Source organism: Ammodytes marinus (assembly GCF_949987685.1).
Source record: "Ammodytes marinus genome assembly, chromosome: 25".
In the NCBI taxonomy this organism is placed as follows: Eukaryota; Metazoa; Chordata; class Actinopteri; order Uranoscopiformes; family Ammodytidae; genus Ammodytes; species Ammodytes marinus.
Window position 1 is genome coordinate 491,739 of NC_137229.1, and position 19,359 is coordinate 511,097.

General features: G+C 39.6%; 1 protein-coding gene across 7 annotated transcripts in view; it reads left to right on the top strand.

Annotated features, from left to right (window-relative positions):
- Positions 1 to 19,359, top strand: part of LOC307270234 (uncharacterized protein) — an 83,403-nt gene that overhangs the window by 20,992 nt on the left and 43,052 nt on the right. For 4 of the 7 annotated variants that reach the window (XM_080053409.1, XM_080053412.1, XM_080053414.1 and 1 more), the window contains 5 exons: positions 5,661 to 5,834; positions 7,492 to 7,668; positions 8,172 to 8,348; positions 9,117 to 9,293; positions 11,002 to 11,175. In XM_080053409.1, coding sequence (XP_079909535.1) covers positions 5,661 to 5,834; positions 7,492 to 7,668; positions 8,172 to 8,348; positions 9,117 to 9,293; positions 11,002 to 11,175 — 879 coding nt within the window. The remainder of the gene's footprint in view (positions 1 to 5,660; positions 5,835 to 7,491; positions 7,669 to 8,171; positions 8,349 to 9,116; positions 9,294 to 11,001; positions 11,176 to 19,359) is intronic. The other 3 variants (XM_080053413.1, XM_080053415.1, XM_080053411.1) reach the window with 2 other exon arrangements.

Below are 19,359 nucleotides of genomic sequence, written 5' to 3' on the forward strand. Positions count from 1 at the left end.
GATATGTGACCATAGAGCTTGCACGAGCGAACCGGAAATCGGACTGGGTGTGCGACCAGACCAAAAGCAGTAATAAAAACTATTTAAAAACGTCTTTCTTTGCACTGATGGTCTCGTTAAAGGTAATTTACAGGCGTGTGTGTGTGTGTGTGTGTGTGTGTGTGTGGAGTGGAGCATGGACATGGAGTGACCATAGTGACTAACTATGATTGACGGATGTTAACTCCTATCATATGAGCTTTGACGGTCATTTGGCCAATCAGAAACAGTGTTTGTCATTGAGGGGGGGGTGACATCAGTCAGTCAGAGCGTCTGCAGGAAAGTTGCATTTTTTTTCTCTCCGAGTCATCGGAGCGTTCAAGTAGCCGCAGTACTAGTATTTTACCGTGTTAATGTGCCCAGTGGCGGAGCCAGGACATTTTCATTGGGGTGGCCAGGATGGGGCCAGTGATAATTTTTGGGTTGCAAGCACAAGGGCTTCGGTTTTGCTTCAACATAAGTGGGGGTCTGGGGGTACTCCCCCAGAAAAAAATGTACTTCAAACATACCATTTTGTGCATTCTGGTGAATTTTAATGTACTTATTTATGCCTTCTGTAGCCTATTTAATTATTATGGTGGACATGTCTAAATTTCTGTTAAGGAAAAGACAACAGGCTCCTAGTGACGTAAATATAATGTTATAAAAAGCAGTAAGGCTCTCAGGCATCTGTATTGCTTTCAAATATTTACTCTACTGTATTGTTGAAAACATTTTTTTTAGGACTCACTACTCATGACACAGCAGCAGTGTGAACTATTATGACACTTTAAATTTTAAAATCATAGGGGAATATGTATTAACAATTAGGAGCTATATCAATGTTTCAACATCCTGAACTGTTATTTTTACCTCTTTTGGGGGAATAGGGTTGTCTTTCTTACTTTTTGAGGGGGAAAAATGTATCTCTTCTGATTATTGGGGTGGGGGGGACATCCCCTGTGCCCCCTCCCCCCGCCCCACCTCCCCAAATCTACGCCTATGGGCAAGCATGTGTCTGTGAGTTGCTGAAAAAAACTGCACCACAGCTGCCACCGAAATGTTCAGACTTCAGAATTTGCATCAAAGCCCTAATGAACATAAAAACAAGATGCTTTATTTAAACTATGTCCATGTTTAGGTGGTGTGGTGATTGTATTTTTTTCGGCTGTACTGAAACTAACGGAGGGAGTCAGGCGGCTCACTCTATAGGAATTTCCTCTTGTTGCGCTGTCAGTATGCAATGCCTACATGGCTGTGTTTTCATGCTCGTGAAATGCAATCCGATCGCGGAAGCCTCCCCTGAACAACGTTAGCGGACATGATATCCCAGGCGGCAGGTTATCATTTTAGCCGTTAAGCCACAGAGCTTTTCTCACCGGCAAGGTGATGACACCGTTACCCACAGTCACAGTCTCACCCCATGTTTCACCGGGTGAATCACTGCTTCGCTCGCGCAAGGCATTTGTGTTTCGGTTTAACATCAGTCTTGGGCGAGCGAGTGTTTTAACTTTATGCTGAATAACCATTGCACTGCAATCGCTGAAAGCGAAATAGTTCAGGCGGGGGCGGGGCAGAGTGGGGCGCAATAGTAGAGATGGAAGGGTTCGCTTACTTGCCAGTCGAAGCGTCAGGTCTGTAGTACTTGCTGTAGTTTGGTCTGGCTTCGCGAGACTAGGTCTGTAGTAACCATGGTAGTAACAGGTATTCAGGCTTGAGCTGTTAAATTCAAATACATGATGTGTGCGTGCGGCTAAAAGGTCTGACAGTGTAGGCTACTAGCGGTGTAAGAAAGGTTCCGCATTTTTCCACAGCCGTCAAAACTATTGACGGCTTTGATATGGCGCTTGGGGTGGCCAATGGGGTGGCCGAGATCCTGCGGGGGGTGGCCGTGGCCCCCCCCGGCCCCCCCCCTGGCTCCGCCACTGAATGTGCCTACTAGTGTTGCCACCAGTCCCGTTTTTCCCAGAATTGTTCTCTTTTTTCACCAGCTGTCCCGGGAAAAAATAAATCTCTCCTGGGACACAATTTGTCCCGTTTTTTGGGGGGAAATGCCAAAACCTCATTTGATTTCCTTCGTTCAGTAGTTAAGGGCGTTTCACACGGGCCGAGGCGTTTGTTGCGCCAACTAATGCATTCTCAATGGAGAGGCGAGCGGGGCCGGGCAGAGAGAAAGCGCAGCGTTCCGTTGTCAGACGGCACGACAAGCGGGCAGTGGCAGTCTCAACGATCTCGGGGCCCGTTTCAAGACCCAGTGTGGGGCCCCCCACTTTTTTTTTTTTTTTTTCTTTTTTTAATAAATAATGCTTGTGCATGCTCCCGGCGAAAATAGAAAAAAAGATTGTGGAAACCATTTGGTTCATATACGGATTATGAGATAATAGGCCCATGGGCCCAGACTCTTAAAGCCCCCCCCCTCCCCCACTCCTCCATATCCCTATTCAACAGATAAAGGGTGGATAGCTACTTTTTATGAACAGTATATCATTTACACATAGAAAGCTTATTACTGCATGTGTGAGGGGGCCTTCAAGGCCCCTCATGAAGCCCCTAAAACAGAGCTAATAATGCTTTAGTTTTGCACTTGCTTTTCTATTATTCACCTACTAGTTGAGGGGTCCATGATGATTTATTTCCTTATTTTAGGCGATACCTTTTTTGACCCTGTTATTGACATGAGTGACTGCGCTCTTTGACAATGCGACATGTAAAGTTACGATCAGTATTTCTGGCTTAGGGCCCCCCTGAGCCCTTGGGCCCCTGGGCCTGGTTGCATGCAATTTTCTTCTCAAAGTGCACCAGATTGATGAATTTTACTTTAAAAGGTTGCATTTTTTTCTTCACCCTACAAGGTCCAGGGTTCCCACCTCAGTCTCCTTATATATCCTACTGTAAAAAGCACTGTAGGTGTTTATGGTTATTATAGGTCATTACACTGGTCAGTCTGAACTGGTAGCCTAATAATGGCCGAGCCCTCCGCCCCAAACATCAAGTGTCCCTTTTTTTTCCTAAATCCAAGGTGGCAACCCTAGTGCCTACTCGGTTTATGTGAATCACTTTTTAAATAAATTCACGGAGTTTGCCAACCGTTGTTTTACAGCCATTTGCATTGCTTTATGCGCGTGCTGATTAACAGCCGCGTTTGGCGGATTGTCACTGCAGATTAACGTGTCACCTCAAGTTAATAATGTGCTTTTGTCTATTGCTGTTTTCACGGTTTTTGAATGGTGCGTGGTGTTCTGGCCGTGCATGTAGTGATTTTAGCAGATCAGCGCCGAAACAACACACTCACCTGCTTCTTCCACTATCGTCTCATTTTGCACCATTATGTTCCTGCGCACGACTGAGGTGTGTGTGTGTGTGTGTGTATGTGCGCGTGTGTGAGTGCGTGAACACGAGATTAACTATGGTGACAGAGTATTCTTATGTGTTATATTGATGGTTGTGTAACAAAGATAAGGCAAATCCTGTTTGCCACAATATAAATAGTTAGTTTATTGTAAGGGAATTTGGTGTGATTGATTTGAGACTCCATGTTATTTTCTGTCTTATTTAAAGCTGGTTTTGCCAGCATTTTTAACCGTTTTTCTAAGCTGTTTTTAACCGTTTTTCTTGGTAAATAGGCTACCTACACACTTTGTATTGGAAACGTCAAGCTTGGCTGACTAACGTGTTTTGCTCATTTTACTATTCATCTGACAATGTTTTTTTTTGTCCTTAATTCTCTTCACCAGAATACACCAAATTGCTTCTCTTAAATGTTCAAATCACAAAAAAAATCTTCTGGGGGGATGCCCCCAGATCCCCCTACCGGGGTTTGTTTTCGGGCTTCTCACCTTTTTCATGGCTCATGAGTTTGCATGCCTGAATTTATGATTATCAGAGGAAAAATTAGGCTGTTTAAAAGATATATAAATGCTACTCGTAGCCGCTTTAATGTTTTATTTATCTTCTAAATTTAGTTTGCAGTCACAAAAGACCCCTGTTTCTTAAAAATAAATGTGGAATATATTCATTACATCATTTAATTTTTTTAACTGGCCCAATGTTTACAGAAAAGATTTATTGTTCATTGATGAAGTTCATTTGCTGAAGATGCAATATTTATTTAGTTTCAGTTTAAATGAAAGGGTTTTATACAAATAATAAAATATAACTTTCATTATTATGATGATGCACAAAGTCACTGATAACTAACTTATTTACAAACATAACTTACATCCAAGAAGTTTTACATTTCCTTTAGTTCATATTTTTTAATTTCTTAATTTAGTCTGCAGTCACAAATTAAGTCTGTTTCCTAGAGAATCATTTATTTGTACATTTCCACTTTTAGTTCTTCAATTGAATTAATTTTCATGGGTAAATAGTCAAAACTTTACACAAACAATTTAGGGCCCGTGTCCACCTAACGCCTTTTTCCAGCGTTAAACGCTGGCTGTGCGCTCGGGAGTGTCTACTGAGCGTTTTTTTCGACCGCTTTTTTCAAACGTTTTATGAGCTCGGAGAGAGAGCCCTGTGATCGGGGGAGAAAAAAAGCTGATCGTCACCTGTCAGTCAGACCTATCAACACTGGTTTCACTGTTTAGGCTTGCTGTTTTCTATTTAAATCGTTACATTTTAATATGAGTAGTCTTATGAAACAGAGAATACTTTCCACCATCCTCTGTTTGGATGAGGATTTATCGCGGCTCCTGCAAACACACACGGAGCAAGTTGTAGGCTGACGTGTGCGCATGACACGATCCGTAGGAGATAAAAAATACAGCTATTCAAGTGTTCGCCTAATCTGCTCCCACAAACGGGCTTTACTCCCTCTGTTCTGGTCATTTTAAGTCACTATTTTCATACAGTTTCGGGTAAACAGAGACGGACAAAAGCAGTTTCTCTTCCGTCTTCTTTGTTGCCAAGGCGACGAGTCCCGACGATCTACTATCTGATTGGCCCTTTGAAAAAAGCGGCGGTGACGTCCCCACCGCCTTTCTGAAAAGTTAAACTTTTTTCAACTGGAAAAGCTCGAAGCGGCCGCACAAAAAGGCCAAAACGCTGTGCCTTTTCTCCGAGCTTCTCATTGGGAATCAATTGAAAAAAGGCGCTTGCGGTGGGAAAAAGGCGTTAGGTGGACACGGGCCCTTATTGTTTATTTGCATAGTGGAAATATTTTTTTGGTTTCAGTTAATTTTAAGGTGTTTTCACAACTAATAAAGTATAACTGATGTTACAACCTGGCTCAACGGTTGTAGCAAACAAAGGGGAGGCCACACATAGTCTGAATAAACATAATAGGTTTAATAAAGAATAAAGTGAACAACCAAGTAGAACAGAAACAAAAGTGCAGGCTGCAGGCCAGGGAAGAGCCCAGTGCATCTCGCTGGGCTGCTTTTAAAGGCACCTGAGTCCAGCCTGCTCAGGTGAGCTGCATCCCGCTAACGACGGTATGGCTCCGCCCACCAGCTCCCTGCAGAACAAAGCACACCAGCAGCAACAACAACCCAAGGCACACCCTGTGGCCGTGACACTGACACTATATGATCCACAAACACAGAATGACAAAGTCACTGTTATACGTTTAAAGTAAAGTTAATTGATTCATGATTGGATTATAATTTAATCTTTATCTCCATCATTTATTCTTCATTCAGATTGTATGGCTGCAGTTTGTCAGAGATCAGCTGTGCTTCTCTGGCCTCAGCACTGAAGTCCAACCCCTCCCATCTCAGAGAGCTGGATCTGAGTGTAAACAACCTGCAGGATTCAGGAGTGAAGCTGCTGTGTGGTTTTCTGGAGAGTCCACTCTGTAGACTGGAGACTCTGGGGTCAGTTCACTGAGTCTGTTACTGTTTTACACTGGGGCGGCAGTGGCGAAGTGGGTAGGGAGCTCGCCTCTGGTGTGCAGGGTCGGAGGTTCGATCCCCCATCTCCCCGCCACATGTCGAAGTGTCCCTGGGCAAGACACTGAACCCTGAATTGCTCCCGATAGTTAGCTTAGTTAGCTTAGCACCCTAGTGCTAAGCCTACCCTGCGTGGTAGCTGCTGCTATCGGTGTATGAATGTGTGTGTGACTGGGTGAATGTGTACAAAAAAAAAACAATGTAAAGCGCTTTGAGTCTGTGATAAACAGAGATATAGCGCTATACAAGTCCATTTACCATTTACCATCGACTGAAGATGCAATATTTATTTTGTTTCAGTTTAAATTGTTTTTTTAAAAGTGTTTTTATGAATAATAAAATATAACTTTCCTTATTATGATGATGCACAAAGTCACTGTGATAACTAACTAACTTATTTACAAACATAACTTACATCCAAGAAGTTTTACATTTCCTTTAGTTCATATTTTTATTTCTTAATTTAGTCTGCAGTCACAAATTAAGTCTTGTTTCCTAGAGAATCATTTATTTGTACATTTCCACTTTTAATTCTTAAATTGAATTAATTTTCATGGGTAAATAGTCAAAACTTTACACAAACAATTTATTGTTTATTTGCATAGTGGAAATATTTATTTGGTTTCAGTTAAAGGGACTCTTACCGATCCTGCAATTGAGAATTACAGCACTATCATACCATCCCGCCTCCCTCCAATGCCCCCACACCCTCATTCCATGCTTGTATCACTGGTTTCACTTCAGGGTTGTCGGCCAGAATACCACTTATGGCCAAAGGCGTCAGACTATAAGCATGAGACTAGGAGAGGAGGAGTAGGGTTTTATCCGCTCTTTATTTTCCTTCTTTCACAGGCACAGTCGCATATAGATCGCGGGAAAAGAACAAAGGTTTAAACGCCGCTCGTGAGGAGACGTTACAACAGCTGTTGCGACCCGCAAATCGCATGCAAACTATATTATAACAGCGATCGGGACTGCATGTACATACTCACACACGGGTGATGCACATTTAAACTCAGATAACCACGTTTTCATGTGGAATGATCGCTTACTGCACACTTTTAACACACTTTTCTACAATGGTCGCTACTCGCTACTGTCTGCCGTGGAATCAAAACAAACCCTCTAGTTGAGAATGCGCAGTACAGAAGCAGACGGCAAACAGACAGGTCTGTCGGCCAATCAAATCGTTGGGTCCGAACGATTTGATTGGTTGAATTTTATATATATATTTTTCATAATATTATGAGATTGAAATCATTGTTTGTTTTTACTCCTGGTGGGTCTGTCTTATATTTTAGAGTGTAATTACCTTATTAATACCATTTTAACCTAATCCAAAAAAAGTGTAAAAATGCAACAAAGGTAAGAGTCCCTTTTAATTTTAAGGTGTTTTCACAACTAATACAATATAACTGACACTATATGATCCACAAACACAGAATAACAAAGTCACTGTGATATGTTTAAAGTAAAGTTAATTGATTAAGACATAATAATGTTTAGCTAAACATTTAAAACCTGAACACATCTGATTGGATTATAATTGAATCTTTATCTCCATCATTTATTCTTTATTCAGATTGAGGGGCTGCAGTTTGTCCGAGATCGGTTGTGCTTCTCTGGCCACAGCTCTGAAGTCCAACCCCTCCCATCTCAGAGAGCTGGGTCTGGACAACAACAAGCTGCTGCAGGATTCAGGAGTGAAGCTGCTGTGTGGTTTTCTGGAGAGTCCACTCTGTAGACTGCAGACTCTGAGGTCAGTCCACTGACTCTGTTACTGTTGGAGACATTATATATTTAATGAACAATGTAATCTCAGTTGTGTAAAATCATAACTTACATCCAAGAAGTTTTATACTTCCTTTTGTTAATATTTTTATTTATTCTTGAAATGCTGTCTGCAATCAAGACCTCTGTTTTTTAGAGATAAATGTGGAAAAAACTCAATAAAATTTCCATTAATATTTTTTGTTAACTGGTCAAATCTTTACAAAGAAGATTGATTGTACATTGATGAAGTTTATTTGCTTTAGTAGGAATATTATTTTTTTAGTTCATTTGAATGTATTTTCACGAAATAATCAAATATAACTGACATTGTGATGATCCACAAACACAGAATGACAAAGTCACTGTGATAAGTTTAGAATAAAGTTCATTGATTAAGACATAATAATGTTTAGCTAAACATTTAAAATCTGAACACATCTGATTGGATTATAATTTAATCCTTATCTCCATCATTTATTCTTTATTCAGATTGAGATGGTGCAGGTTGTCAGAGATCAGCTGTGCTTCTCTGGCCTCAACTCTGAAGTCCAACCCCTCCCATCTCAGAGAGCTGGATCTGTGTGGAAACAAGCTGCTGCAGGATTCAGGAGTGGAGCTGCTGTGTGGTTTTCTGGAGAGTCCACTCTGTAGACTGGAGACTCTGAGGTCAGTTCACTGACTCTATTACTGTTGGAGACATTATATGTTTAATTAACAATTTAACCACAGTTAAACAGTAAACAGAATTTACATCCAAGAAGTTTTATATTTCCATTTATTCATATTTTCATATCTCATCTACATATTCTTTTCATTTCCATTATTATTATTTTTTAATCTGGCCCCATGTTTAGACAAAATATTTATTGTAAATTGATTAAGTTAATTTGCTGAAGGGGAAATACTTATTTTGTTTCAGTTTAAATTATTGTTATATATATTTTTTTATAACACATAGATGATACAAAAACACAGACTTACAAAGTCACTGTGATAATTGACTAATTTAGATAGAGGCATTACTTGTTCTTATTTTTATTTCTCTTCTAAATTTAGTCTGCAGTAACAAAATTTGTCTGTTTAATTGAGAATAATTTAGTACATTTACTTTTAGTTCTTAAATAAAATGTCATTTCTTTTGTGGTAAATAGTAAAATCTCTACACATAAGATGTATTGTAAATTGATGAATTGTATTTGCTTTACTGGAAATATCTATTTGGTTTTAGTTCGTTTTAATGTTTTTTTCACAACTAATACAATTTAACTGACATTATGATGATCCACAAACACAGAATGACAAAGTCACTGTGATAAGTTTAGAGAAAAGTTATTTGATTAGGACATAATAATGTTTAGATAAACTTTTAAAACCTGAACACATCTGATTGGATTATAATTTAATCTTTATCTCTATAATTTATTCTTCATTCAGATTGAGTAACTGCAGTTTGTCAGAGATCAGCTGTGGTTCTCTGGCCTCAGCTCTGAAGTCCAACCCCTCCCATCTCAGAGAGCTGGATCTGGGTAGGAGCAACCTGCTGCAGGATTCAGGAGTGAAGCTTCTGTGTAGTTTTCTGGAGAGTCCACTCTGTAGACTGGAGACTCTCGGGTCAGTTCACTGACTCTGTTACTGTTGTACATCTTATATATTTAATAAACACTTAACCTCACCACTTGTGGGGCGGCAGTGGCGAAGTGGGTAGGGAGATCGCCTCTGGAGTGCAGGGTCTGAGGTTCGATCCCCCGCGTACCCGCCACATGTCGAAGTGTCCCTGGGCAAGACATTGAAACCCAATTTGCTCCCGATAGTTAGCTTGCACCCTGCGTGGTAGCTGCTGCTGCTATCGCTGTATGAATGTGTGTGTGATTGGGTGAATGTGTACGAAACAATGTAAAGCGCTTTGAGTCTGTGAAAAACCAGGGAAAAGCGCTTTATTAGTGGAGTCAATATACCATTTACCATTTGTGTCAAAACAAAACTTACATCCAATACGTTTTATATTTCCTCTCGTTAAAGCCACTACGAGTAAGATGGCACGTTGGCGTCCCCTTTGGACAAAAGCGGTAGTATTTTTACGACGCCCGCTGTTGCAAAGCTGTTTTCTAGCTCGTGCAAGGCGTGCGAGTGTGAACTGAGAAGGGCGCAATATAGTGCATGTCCGTGTGTTGAAAGTGTGAGGACTCTTTTCGGCTCCGTGAGAGTGATTTTGACACTGCATCAACTAATGCCAGTCACTGCCACACACACCTGATTACAATGAGTTGATGCAGCAGTGTCACCTAACTACTCTCTCTCACGGAGCTGAGACGTGTCCTCACAGAAAGCGAATGAACGAGAGACGGCAGTTAGTATGTATCACGATGAGGTAATGTGTTTATGTTGTTGATGTAAATAATGACTATTTCAGATGAATAATGGTCATCTGATGATGGTGAAGCAAAGCAAACTTTGTGTTAGTACCAACCGCTCATTCATTTAGGAGTAAACACTGCTGTCTAGTTTCGCTCTTGTGAAACTGTATACACGTTGCTTGGCAACGCCCTTGTCCCGCCCGCCTATCACTCTCCCTTTTAGCTTTCCTTCATTGCATTTTCTTTTTTTTCTTTGATGGTTCAGCCCCGTTATCAGTCATTATGATGACAAATAACTGTCTCAAACAAGGCTCCCGCTCCCCTTCCCTCACCTGGAGGGATAGGCTTCTCAAATCGCGTTGCTGCTCCACAACCACACAGCAGCTTCACTCCGGATTCAGGAGTGAAGCTGCTGTGTGGTTTTCTGGAGAGTCCACTCTGTAGACTGCAGACTCTGATGTCAGTCCACTGACTCTGTTACTGTTGGAGACATTATATGTTTAATGAACAATTTAACCTCAGTTGTGTAAAATCATAACTTACATCCAAGAAGTTTTATACTTCCTTTTGTTAATATTTTTATTTATTTTCGAAATGCTGTCTGCAATCAAGACCTCTGTTTTTTAGAGATAAATGTGGAAAAAACTCAATGAAATTTCCATTAATATTTTTTTGTTAACTGGTCAAATCTTTACAAAGAAGATTGATTGTAAATTGATGAAGTTTATTTGCTTTAGTGGAAATATTTATTTGGTTTCAGTTAATTTAATGTATTTTCACAAAATAATCAAATATAACTGACATCATGATAATCCACAAACACAGAATGACAAAGTCACTGTGATAAGTTTAGAGAAAAGTTCATTTATTAGGACATAATAATGTTTAGCTCAACATTAAAAACATGAACACATCTGATTGGATTATAATTTAATCTTTATCTCCTTCATTTATTCTTCATTCAGATTGAGGGGCTGCAGTTTGTCAGAGATCAGCTGTGCTTCTCTGGCCTTAGCTCTGAAGTCCAACCCCTCCCATCTCAGAGAGCTGGATCTGAGTGGAAACAAGCTGCAGGATTCAGGAGTGAAGCTGCTTTCTGACTGTGTGAAGAGTCCAGACTGTAGCCTGGAGACTCTGAGGTCAGTATGGGGTCAGACTCAGTCCGGCTGGTTCTGCAGTATTGTACTAAACACAGGGAGGTTAATGCCTCACTCACATTAGGGGTTTCCCTCCAGTTCTACCTTCCACTGTGTGAGCGTCCCAACCAACCAATAGGAGCAGCTTCTGGAGCATCAAGCATGAGACCCCTCCCAGCCAAGTGTTCAGAAGCCCCTCTACAGGGAATGAGATCAGATCAGAGGCTAGTGTTGTTTTTGGCGGCCTGTTTTAAGTTTAGTTTTAGTCTAGTCTTTGTGTCAAACTGTCATTTTAGTTTTTTTTAGTCTTAGTCACGTTTAAACTCTTTTTAGTCTAGTCAAGTTTCAGTCGAACTAAAAGTCTGAGCATTTTAGTCATCTCTTAGTCAGAATTATCTGTGATTATTTTCGTCTAGTCTTAGTCAACAAAAACTGATGACATTTAAGTCTAGTCTTAGTCAATTACATTTGTATTTTTGTCTTTTTAGTAATGCAATTATATTTAACCCAGTTAATATAGGCTAGTGCAAGTACCTAGTAAAGTACAGACAAAATCAAAATGTTCTTTAAGTCCCCCATTTCACAAGTCAAACAAGGTTATCTTATCTTATTATATTATTTTTACCTTATGGACTCAAGAATACATGCAATTCCAGACACGGAAGACGCTCTGATTGAATTTATAACATATTTATTTGAGCTACCAAACATGTAAGAATGCCGGATTCCTCAACCTGAACAGCAGTCTGGTGGAACTCGGACAGCTTCTCTTTGTTTTTCAAAATCTCCTGTCTAATGACATACATTTATATAAAATAAATAGGCCTAAATAAAATAGCTTCAAATGACAATGCCAGAAAATGTTTTCATTACATTCAAGTTTAATTAAGAGAAACAAGGTGCTTGAATGCTAGAGCTAAAATAACATAATAACAAAGTACAAATAAAATGTTTGTGTATGACTTGTATTGCTTGTAAACTGAAGTCAGATTTTGTATTACAAGATATAACACAAATAGTTTGAACCATGAGATTGGAAGCACAGACTGCATACAGTGGAATTCGTTTTAAGACTGGTTGTCACACATACCAAAAAAACATCGCTCCCTTTTTTTGTGCCAGACTTAACTTTGTTTCTTAAGTAGTCGTTAAGTTAACCCACCACAGCTGCTGCAGCTGTGTGTTGCCAACTCTTCAGTAAGGAAAGTAGCAATCGCATAAAACACCGACGTGATAATGTTAAGTCTAGCAGTAATCATACATGCTCATAGTTTTAATAAGCACTGCATAACATTTTGAATTGCACTACTCTTATAGACTGTAAAAGAGGGGGGGAAAGCTGCTACTACAACTGCTAATAGGGATGCTAATGGAACACTAGAGCAGAGAGGTGTGTATCTCCTGCTCTGACTGCAGCTGGGAGGGACTGCTGCGTGAGGACCGGGCCGCCTGTCAGTGCTTTGGGGGAGGTGCCGCGGAGGCACCCGATGCTCGTTGAGAAGAGTGAAGAGTGATACTTGCTTTAGCGAAAAAGTCACCAATCACACCAGAAAAAGAAGCTAGATTTGTCGCTTGTCACTTAGCTGCATCTTCCATATTGCCGCGAGTGGGGATTGAGGAAGTAACGTCGCCTGCTAACTTCCTGCTATTTCAAAATAAAAGCCAACTCACGTTTGTCTAGTTAAATGCTCATGTTAAGCCAGTGACATGCTATTAATCTGAAGCCTTAGCCTGTTTGGAGCCCCGAGACTCAGGAAACAGAAATATTGCAAAATAATAATAATGGCGAGACAAAATAGCCTTATAACATTTCGTGTCCTCTCGTTTTTGTCAAGAAACATGAAGAGATATTTTAGCAGAGTTTTTGTAAACCACATTTAGTCCCGTTTTTATTCGTCAACAATAAAGCATTACATATTTGATTATAGTCTTCGTCACATGACCACCATTTACGTTGAGTCTCGTCTCGTTTCTGTCACGTGATAAAGGTTTGTTGACGACGATATTTTGTCATACATTTCGTTGACAAAAACAACACTAGATCAGACACAACTTTATTCATCTAGAGGGGAAATGTTGTGCTGACGTTGTAGTGCAAAGTAGGAACAGTTCAAATATAAACTATCAATGAGGAGCAAATCCAACATTTAGACAAAGTGAATATTATAAACAGGTTAACAGTTCATAAATATTTATGAGAATCTAATAGCTGAGCCCAGGGGCCTGTTTCAGGTAGCTGGTTTTACATACTCTGAGTTTAATCCTGCGCTCTGAGTTGGTCAACTCAGAGCGCAGGGTTGATGAGTAACTCTGGGTTTTCGGTTACAGAACAGTGGATCAGCGTTGGGTCAATCATCTCTCGTGTTCACTCTGGGTGGAGCGTGTGCATAAAAGCCATCGTCAATGGATCGCTGATAACATGATTCACCATGGAAACAGAAGAAACAAATGCGTGATCCTCCCACTTCTCAAAAAAAAAAATTATAATTTCTCCGCTACTCCCACTGGAGTTAGAAATATTAATGAATGAGTTTATGGTAGCCTATGGAGAAGAATTAACGGGGATATTGTCACATAACTCTGATCTAATCTCCTCGGCAATTCAGAAAAAAACAGAGCAATCATTTCGCTTCCGTATGAGAAGCCATAGTCTATTTTAAAAAGTTACGCATATCAGCAGTAAAGTAATAAAGCTGGCGCGGCACAGCATTTCTGACGGTGTTTTATATTAGCTGTAGGCTATAATATGTTGGGAAGCTGTAGCCTAATAGCCCACTGTGCAGTAAACAGACTGTCGCTTCTTTTAAATGGGGAGTGAAAGACATTAACGTCTGACACATAAGGTGACAGTTTCCATTGAAGAGCCTGATTGATTTATTACCAGATCCATTTTCCTCAAGTGATCACAGTTTAAATTATTATATAATTTTTATATTCATATTAGGCTATTTAACGAGGCTCGCCTGTGACTTTAGGATCGCACAAGTGAACAGTAACAATCGCGTGCAGCCGCAACGTTACATGAATCCACCTGACATAAATCTGTTCAGTGGCTCAGACGTTAAAAAGCATACAATACAAATAGGTTTATTAATCTGAATGTAGAGCATGTCACGATGTGTAAGGGGGCCGCCTATATGAACGGCGGCCACCCTCGGGCTGAGAACAAGGCTACTGATCAGATAAATGATCGGTCAAACGTAAAATCATCAGGAAATGATAAAAACATCCCGATGGAGATTTCTATGTAGTGATTTTGCTTCAAACTGTACAGGGACGCGTGTGACAGTGACACTCTTTCTTCCTTCGGAGCTGCAGCGTAAAGTGAAACAAGCTCAGGGTAGGTCTAACCACCTCTCGAGCAGGTTAGACCCACGGCGTATGTTGCCGCAGTAACTGACTCTCGGTTGCGCTGAACCTGCTACCTGAAATGGAAAACCCAGAGTTTCCACTAACTCAGAGCGAACAAACTCTGGGTTGCCTCAAAACCAGCTACCTGAAATAGGCCCCAGAACAACAACTCAATGGTTAAACAACCTGAATGCAGTATCTCCTTTATTTTATCGTTTCTGTGTCTTTTCTTTCTTTCTTCCACAAACACAAAAATGCCACCAGACAATGCAAAGCAATTCAACATTTTACAACTTTTTAACAGACGCGATTTTATAGTAGAATTAAAAAAGTAGTTTGTTAGTTTTTTTGACCTCGACTAATGAATAATTATATATTTATTCCATAGGCTGTATAATACTCATTATTATTTATTACTAACGCAGGCTCAGAACATGACTGTCTGCACTCAGTCTTTGGTCTTTTTGTTGAAGATTTAAGGATGAAAAGTAGGGATGGGCATTTTAAGAAATTCAATTGATCGATCATCGGGAAAATTAACGAGCAATTATCGATTAATCGTTATCTTTTTTTACATATAAAAAAATGCCAACAGAACATCCAAAATACAGCGTTTTTACCATAGACTGTATACAAGAGGTTTTTACTCAATTACATCTTTATTCCAAGATCTTCTAGGCAAACAAATCTATTAAGACGAGGCAACTTTTTAAAATAAAATAATAAAATGCGGCGCTGGTTAAAGCCCGAGGCTATGAGCCAACAAGGAGCCAATGCTACGATACCTTTTAAAGTTTTAACACATATGCGCCTCCTAAGATGCTGCAAAAGACTGCATAAGGGCACGACACGTTTCTCTGAGTGATAAAGGACCTAACGTTACTTCATCTAATAAACAAAATGTACAAATTAGTTCCCTGATGAAGGCGAAGTAGGAAAGCATAGACGCTAAAGTTAGCCGCTAATGCTAGCGGCGCTAACGTTAAACAGGGTCGGATGTAGGCTTCAATGTACAAGTGGTACATAATTCGGTTTGTTTAAGTGTTGTACAAGGTTTCACAATGCTTGATGAACTTAGTTATTTTCGGTTCTAAAGCTTCAAACTTCGCCTTAACTTCTTCCTGTTTAAGTTTTGCCAACTACGGCAGCTCGCAGGCTGCTGCCTGAGCCTGTTCTGTTGTCTCCTACTACTAGTTAAGTATCTCCCCCTGCTGGTAGGATGTTTAATTGCTGCCCATACAGTCTTTGGTGCTGCCACATAGTGAAACTCATTGCTGTGCTGCCGGACTCACACTGCGCAACACAACGGCTATATGATCGATAACAATTTCACGTGATCGACAATATTCTTAACGAGCAATGATCGATTAATCGATTAATTATGCCCATCCCTAATGAAAAGTATTTGATCAGTTGTCTCCGGACTCAAAGAATGAACAATTATTTGAACTTGATTCATAACTTTAGGATTGTGTTTATTCAACAGGATCAATAGCGAGGTGATCAGAGCTGAGGAACACGAAAAACGTGAGTAATGAACCAATGGCTCTCATTCATTAAACTGTTTATAGACATACAAAACTTTTCTCAAAATATGCTTGTTGTACATTTTAACATTTAATAAATATATTTCAAACACATTTTTCATGGAGCTGTAATTTCTTAAAGGCCTACTTCACCGGTTTGAATATGAAGGTGTATTGAATTCTGAGATCCTATGTAGTATAAATGTGCAAAAAAAATTAAAATCGGTTCATCCTAGCCTGAGAAAAGGCAGAAAGAGTGTTTTTTTAACCCTATATTTCTCCTTCTCGTGACATCACAGAAAGAGAAATATAGGGTTAAAAAACGTACTTTGTAAATATTACTGTGATGTCACAGTAAAAGACATCACAGTAATATTTACAAATTAAGTTATTTTTTTAACCCTATATTTCTCTTTCTGTGATGTCACGAGAAGGAGAAATTTTTTGCACATTTATACTACATAGGATCTCAGAAATCAATACACCTTCATATTCAAACCGGTGAAGTAGGCCTTTAAATGTTTGAGTTTTGACTAAAATGGTTCTCACCCCATTCAAGATTGTATTATTGTTTCATTTATTCTCTCTTTCACTTCTTCTCTCCATCAGTTCGCTCTGATGTCAAAAAGGATGTGAAAAAAAACCTGCCAGACGACGAAAAGGTGAGAGGAGCATTTGTACAGTGTGAAGTTCTCCAGTATTACTATTGCAAACTAACATTATACAGTAGTAATTTAGACTCATTTTCATGCACAGTTTTAACTCTTTGAAGCATCATAATACTCAGAACAACTACCCAGGGGGCAAAGTGATTTTATGAACATGGAGCGTTGTAAAAGGTTGTTCACCAAAAATGACATCTAGGACCTTCCACGATCACAACCTGGGTGGACAACCTTGTCAACAAGCTGCTGGAAAGCTACAGCGGGCCGACATAGCAAATCAGAACCACTGTTTAAGTGAATGGGGGTGAATGGGGATGGGCTAATGGGGGGAATTTTTTTAACTTATAGATATCATTATGAAACGTTGCCAGTTGATTACTGACATTAAAACAAAAACTTTTTGTATTACAGTATTTTCCAAAATGTTTAAATAAATATGAAAAATCATCAATATCTTACTAATGATGCGTACATTTGCATATCTGCAAAGCCCCAAAATCTAGATGTTGGAAGAAAACAAAGTCAATTTGTTTTTAAATTTTGAAAACAAAACAAGTGTCCAACTGCCTGAAGCGTTTCCTAATCACAGTTCAAATTTGATCAATAACCCATAGAAAATGAATTTTTTACACAGTTACATTTCATGTGCCATGGACCAAAAGTGTCCTTTTGGAGTCTCCAGCTGGTATTTTAGGAAATGGCTAGACATTCCCTTGGAAAAAACTGTGTAAAAAATTCATTTTCTATGGGTTATTGATCAAATTTGAACTGTGATTAGGAAAAGCTTCAGGCAAATTGACTCTGCTTTTGTCCAACATCTAGATTTTGGGGCTTTGCAGATATGCAAATGTTACACCATTAGTAAGTTATTGATGATTTTTCATATTTATTCAAACCTTTTGGAAAATACTGTAATACAAAAAGTTGTTGTTTTAATGTCAGTAATCAACTTGCAAAGTTTAATAATGATATCTATAAGTTTAAAAAATTCCCTATTTGCCCACCCCCATTCGCTTAAACAGTGGTTCTGATATGCTCTATGTCGGCCCCCTGTAGCTTTCCAGCAGCTTGTTGACCAGGTTGTCCTCCCAGGTTGTGATCCTGGAAGGTCCTGGATATCATTTCTGGTGAACAACCTTTTACAACGCTCCATGTCTGTTTTTCCAAAAAAAGGGGTTTTGCCCCCTAGGTAAACAGCAGTTGTTGCAATACACAGTGAACAGATCTAGTTCTCTTCCTCCTTAACCTTTGGTGTTTCTGTTAACATGTGAGAGGCTGAAGCTACATCTGTTTGTAAGGAGCACCAAAGCCACAACAAGATGTACATGTAGTCTAAGTGAGAAAGAAACCATCCTTACACTAACTGTTCATATATTTCACCATTACAGTTTATTTAGTAGCTACTGTGTGCATCTGCCACAAGAAGTTGATGCAGATTCAGCGTTCTTTATACATGTGGAGCTGGATGTATTTTATATCACACTTTCGCTTTGTCCATTATTCTTAGAGGTTGTTATTGTGTGTGTGTGTGTGTGCGTGCGTGCGTGCGTGGCCATACATGCTTTTCCTCATTGTAAACATGACATCAATGTGTGTTTGTCAGGTGACAGAAGCGACCCGACTGTGTAGTAGCTCAGACGGAGGAGGAGAGGGAAAGTCACAGGTGAGGTCCAATAACGGCTTGGTGATGTGTCAGTAGTGAACATTTATCTTGTGACAAATGTTTGGCTGATGATGTACTGTATAAGAATGGTTCATCAATGTCTGTATGAATGAGAGCTTCGAATAGGCAAATGTTTCCTCACTCTTCATAAGCATCGATGTGTTATTTCCTCAGGTGACTAATATTAGCACTTGGTTTATAAAGCACTGAATGGTTTAGGGCCAAAATATATTTCTGATCTGCTGATACGTTATGAACCGTCCAGAGCTCTCAGGTCATCTGGGACAGGTCTACTTACAGTCCCCAGAGTTAGGACTAAACAAGGAGACAGACAGACAGACAGACAGACAGACAGACAGACAGGTCTACTTACAGTCCCTAGAGTTAGGACTAAACAAGGAGACAGACAGACAGACAGACAGACAGACAGACAGACAGACAGACAGACAGACAGGTCTTCTTACTGTCCCCAGAGTTAGGACTAAACAAGGAGAAGCAGCTTTTAGTTTTTCTGCACAGCATATCTGGAACAACATCTGGACTTTTCTGTTTCCCTTTTAACCTGTCATTTTTGATTCTATTCTATTTTATTTTTATTGGCATATTTTCATTGTTTTCTAAATGCAATTTTTTTCATTTTTAACAATTTGTCTGCCTGCTCTTAGTTTCGTTTTGTCTCTGTAATGCAATTTCTAATGTCTAATCTTGATGGTTTTTTTATGCCATTTCTTTGAATGCATAAACTTTCCTTGCCTAGCACACATCTTACACTGGCACTCTCTGATCCACACAATGTGCCTTAGTTGAATATTGACAGTGTGGATACAATATTCCAATCACTTAACAAAGCAATCCAAGTTTTTACATTTACTTTGAAATAATTAACTTTGTGCCTTTTTAAATTCAAGACTCCAGTATCCTTCTCGCCTGAACAGAATGGACCTAAATACAGGTAATCATATAACATGACTAAACACTATCT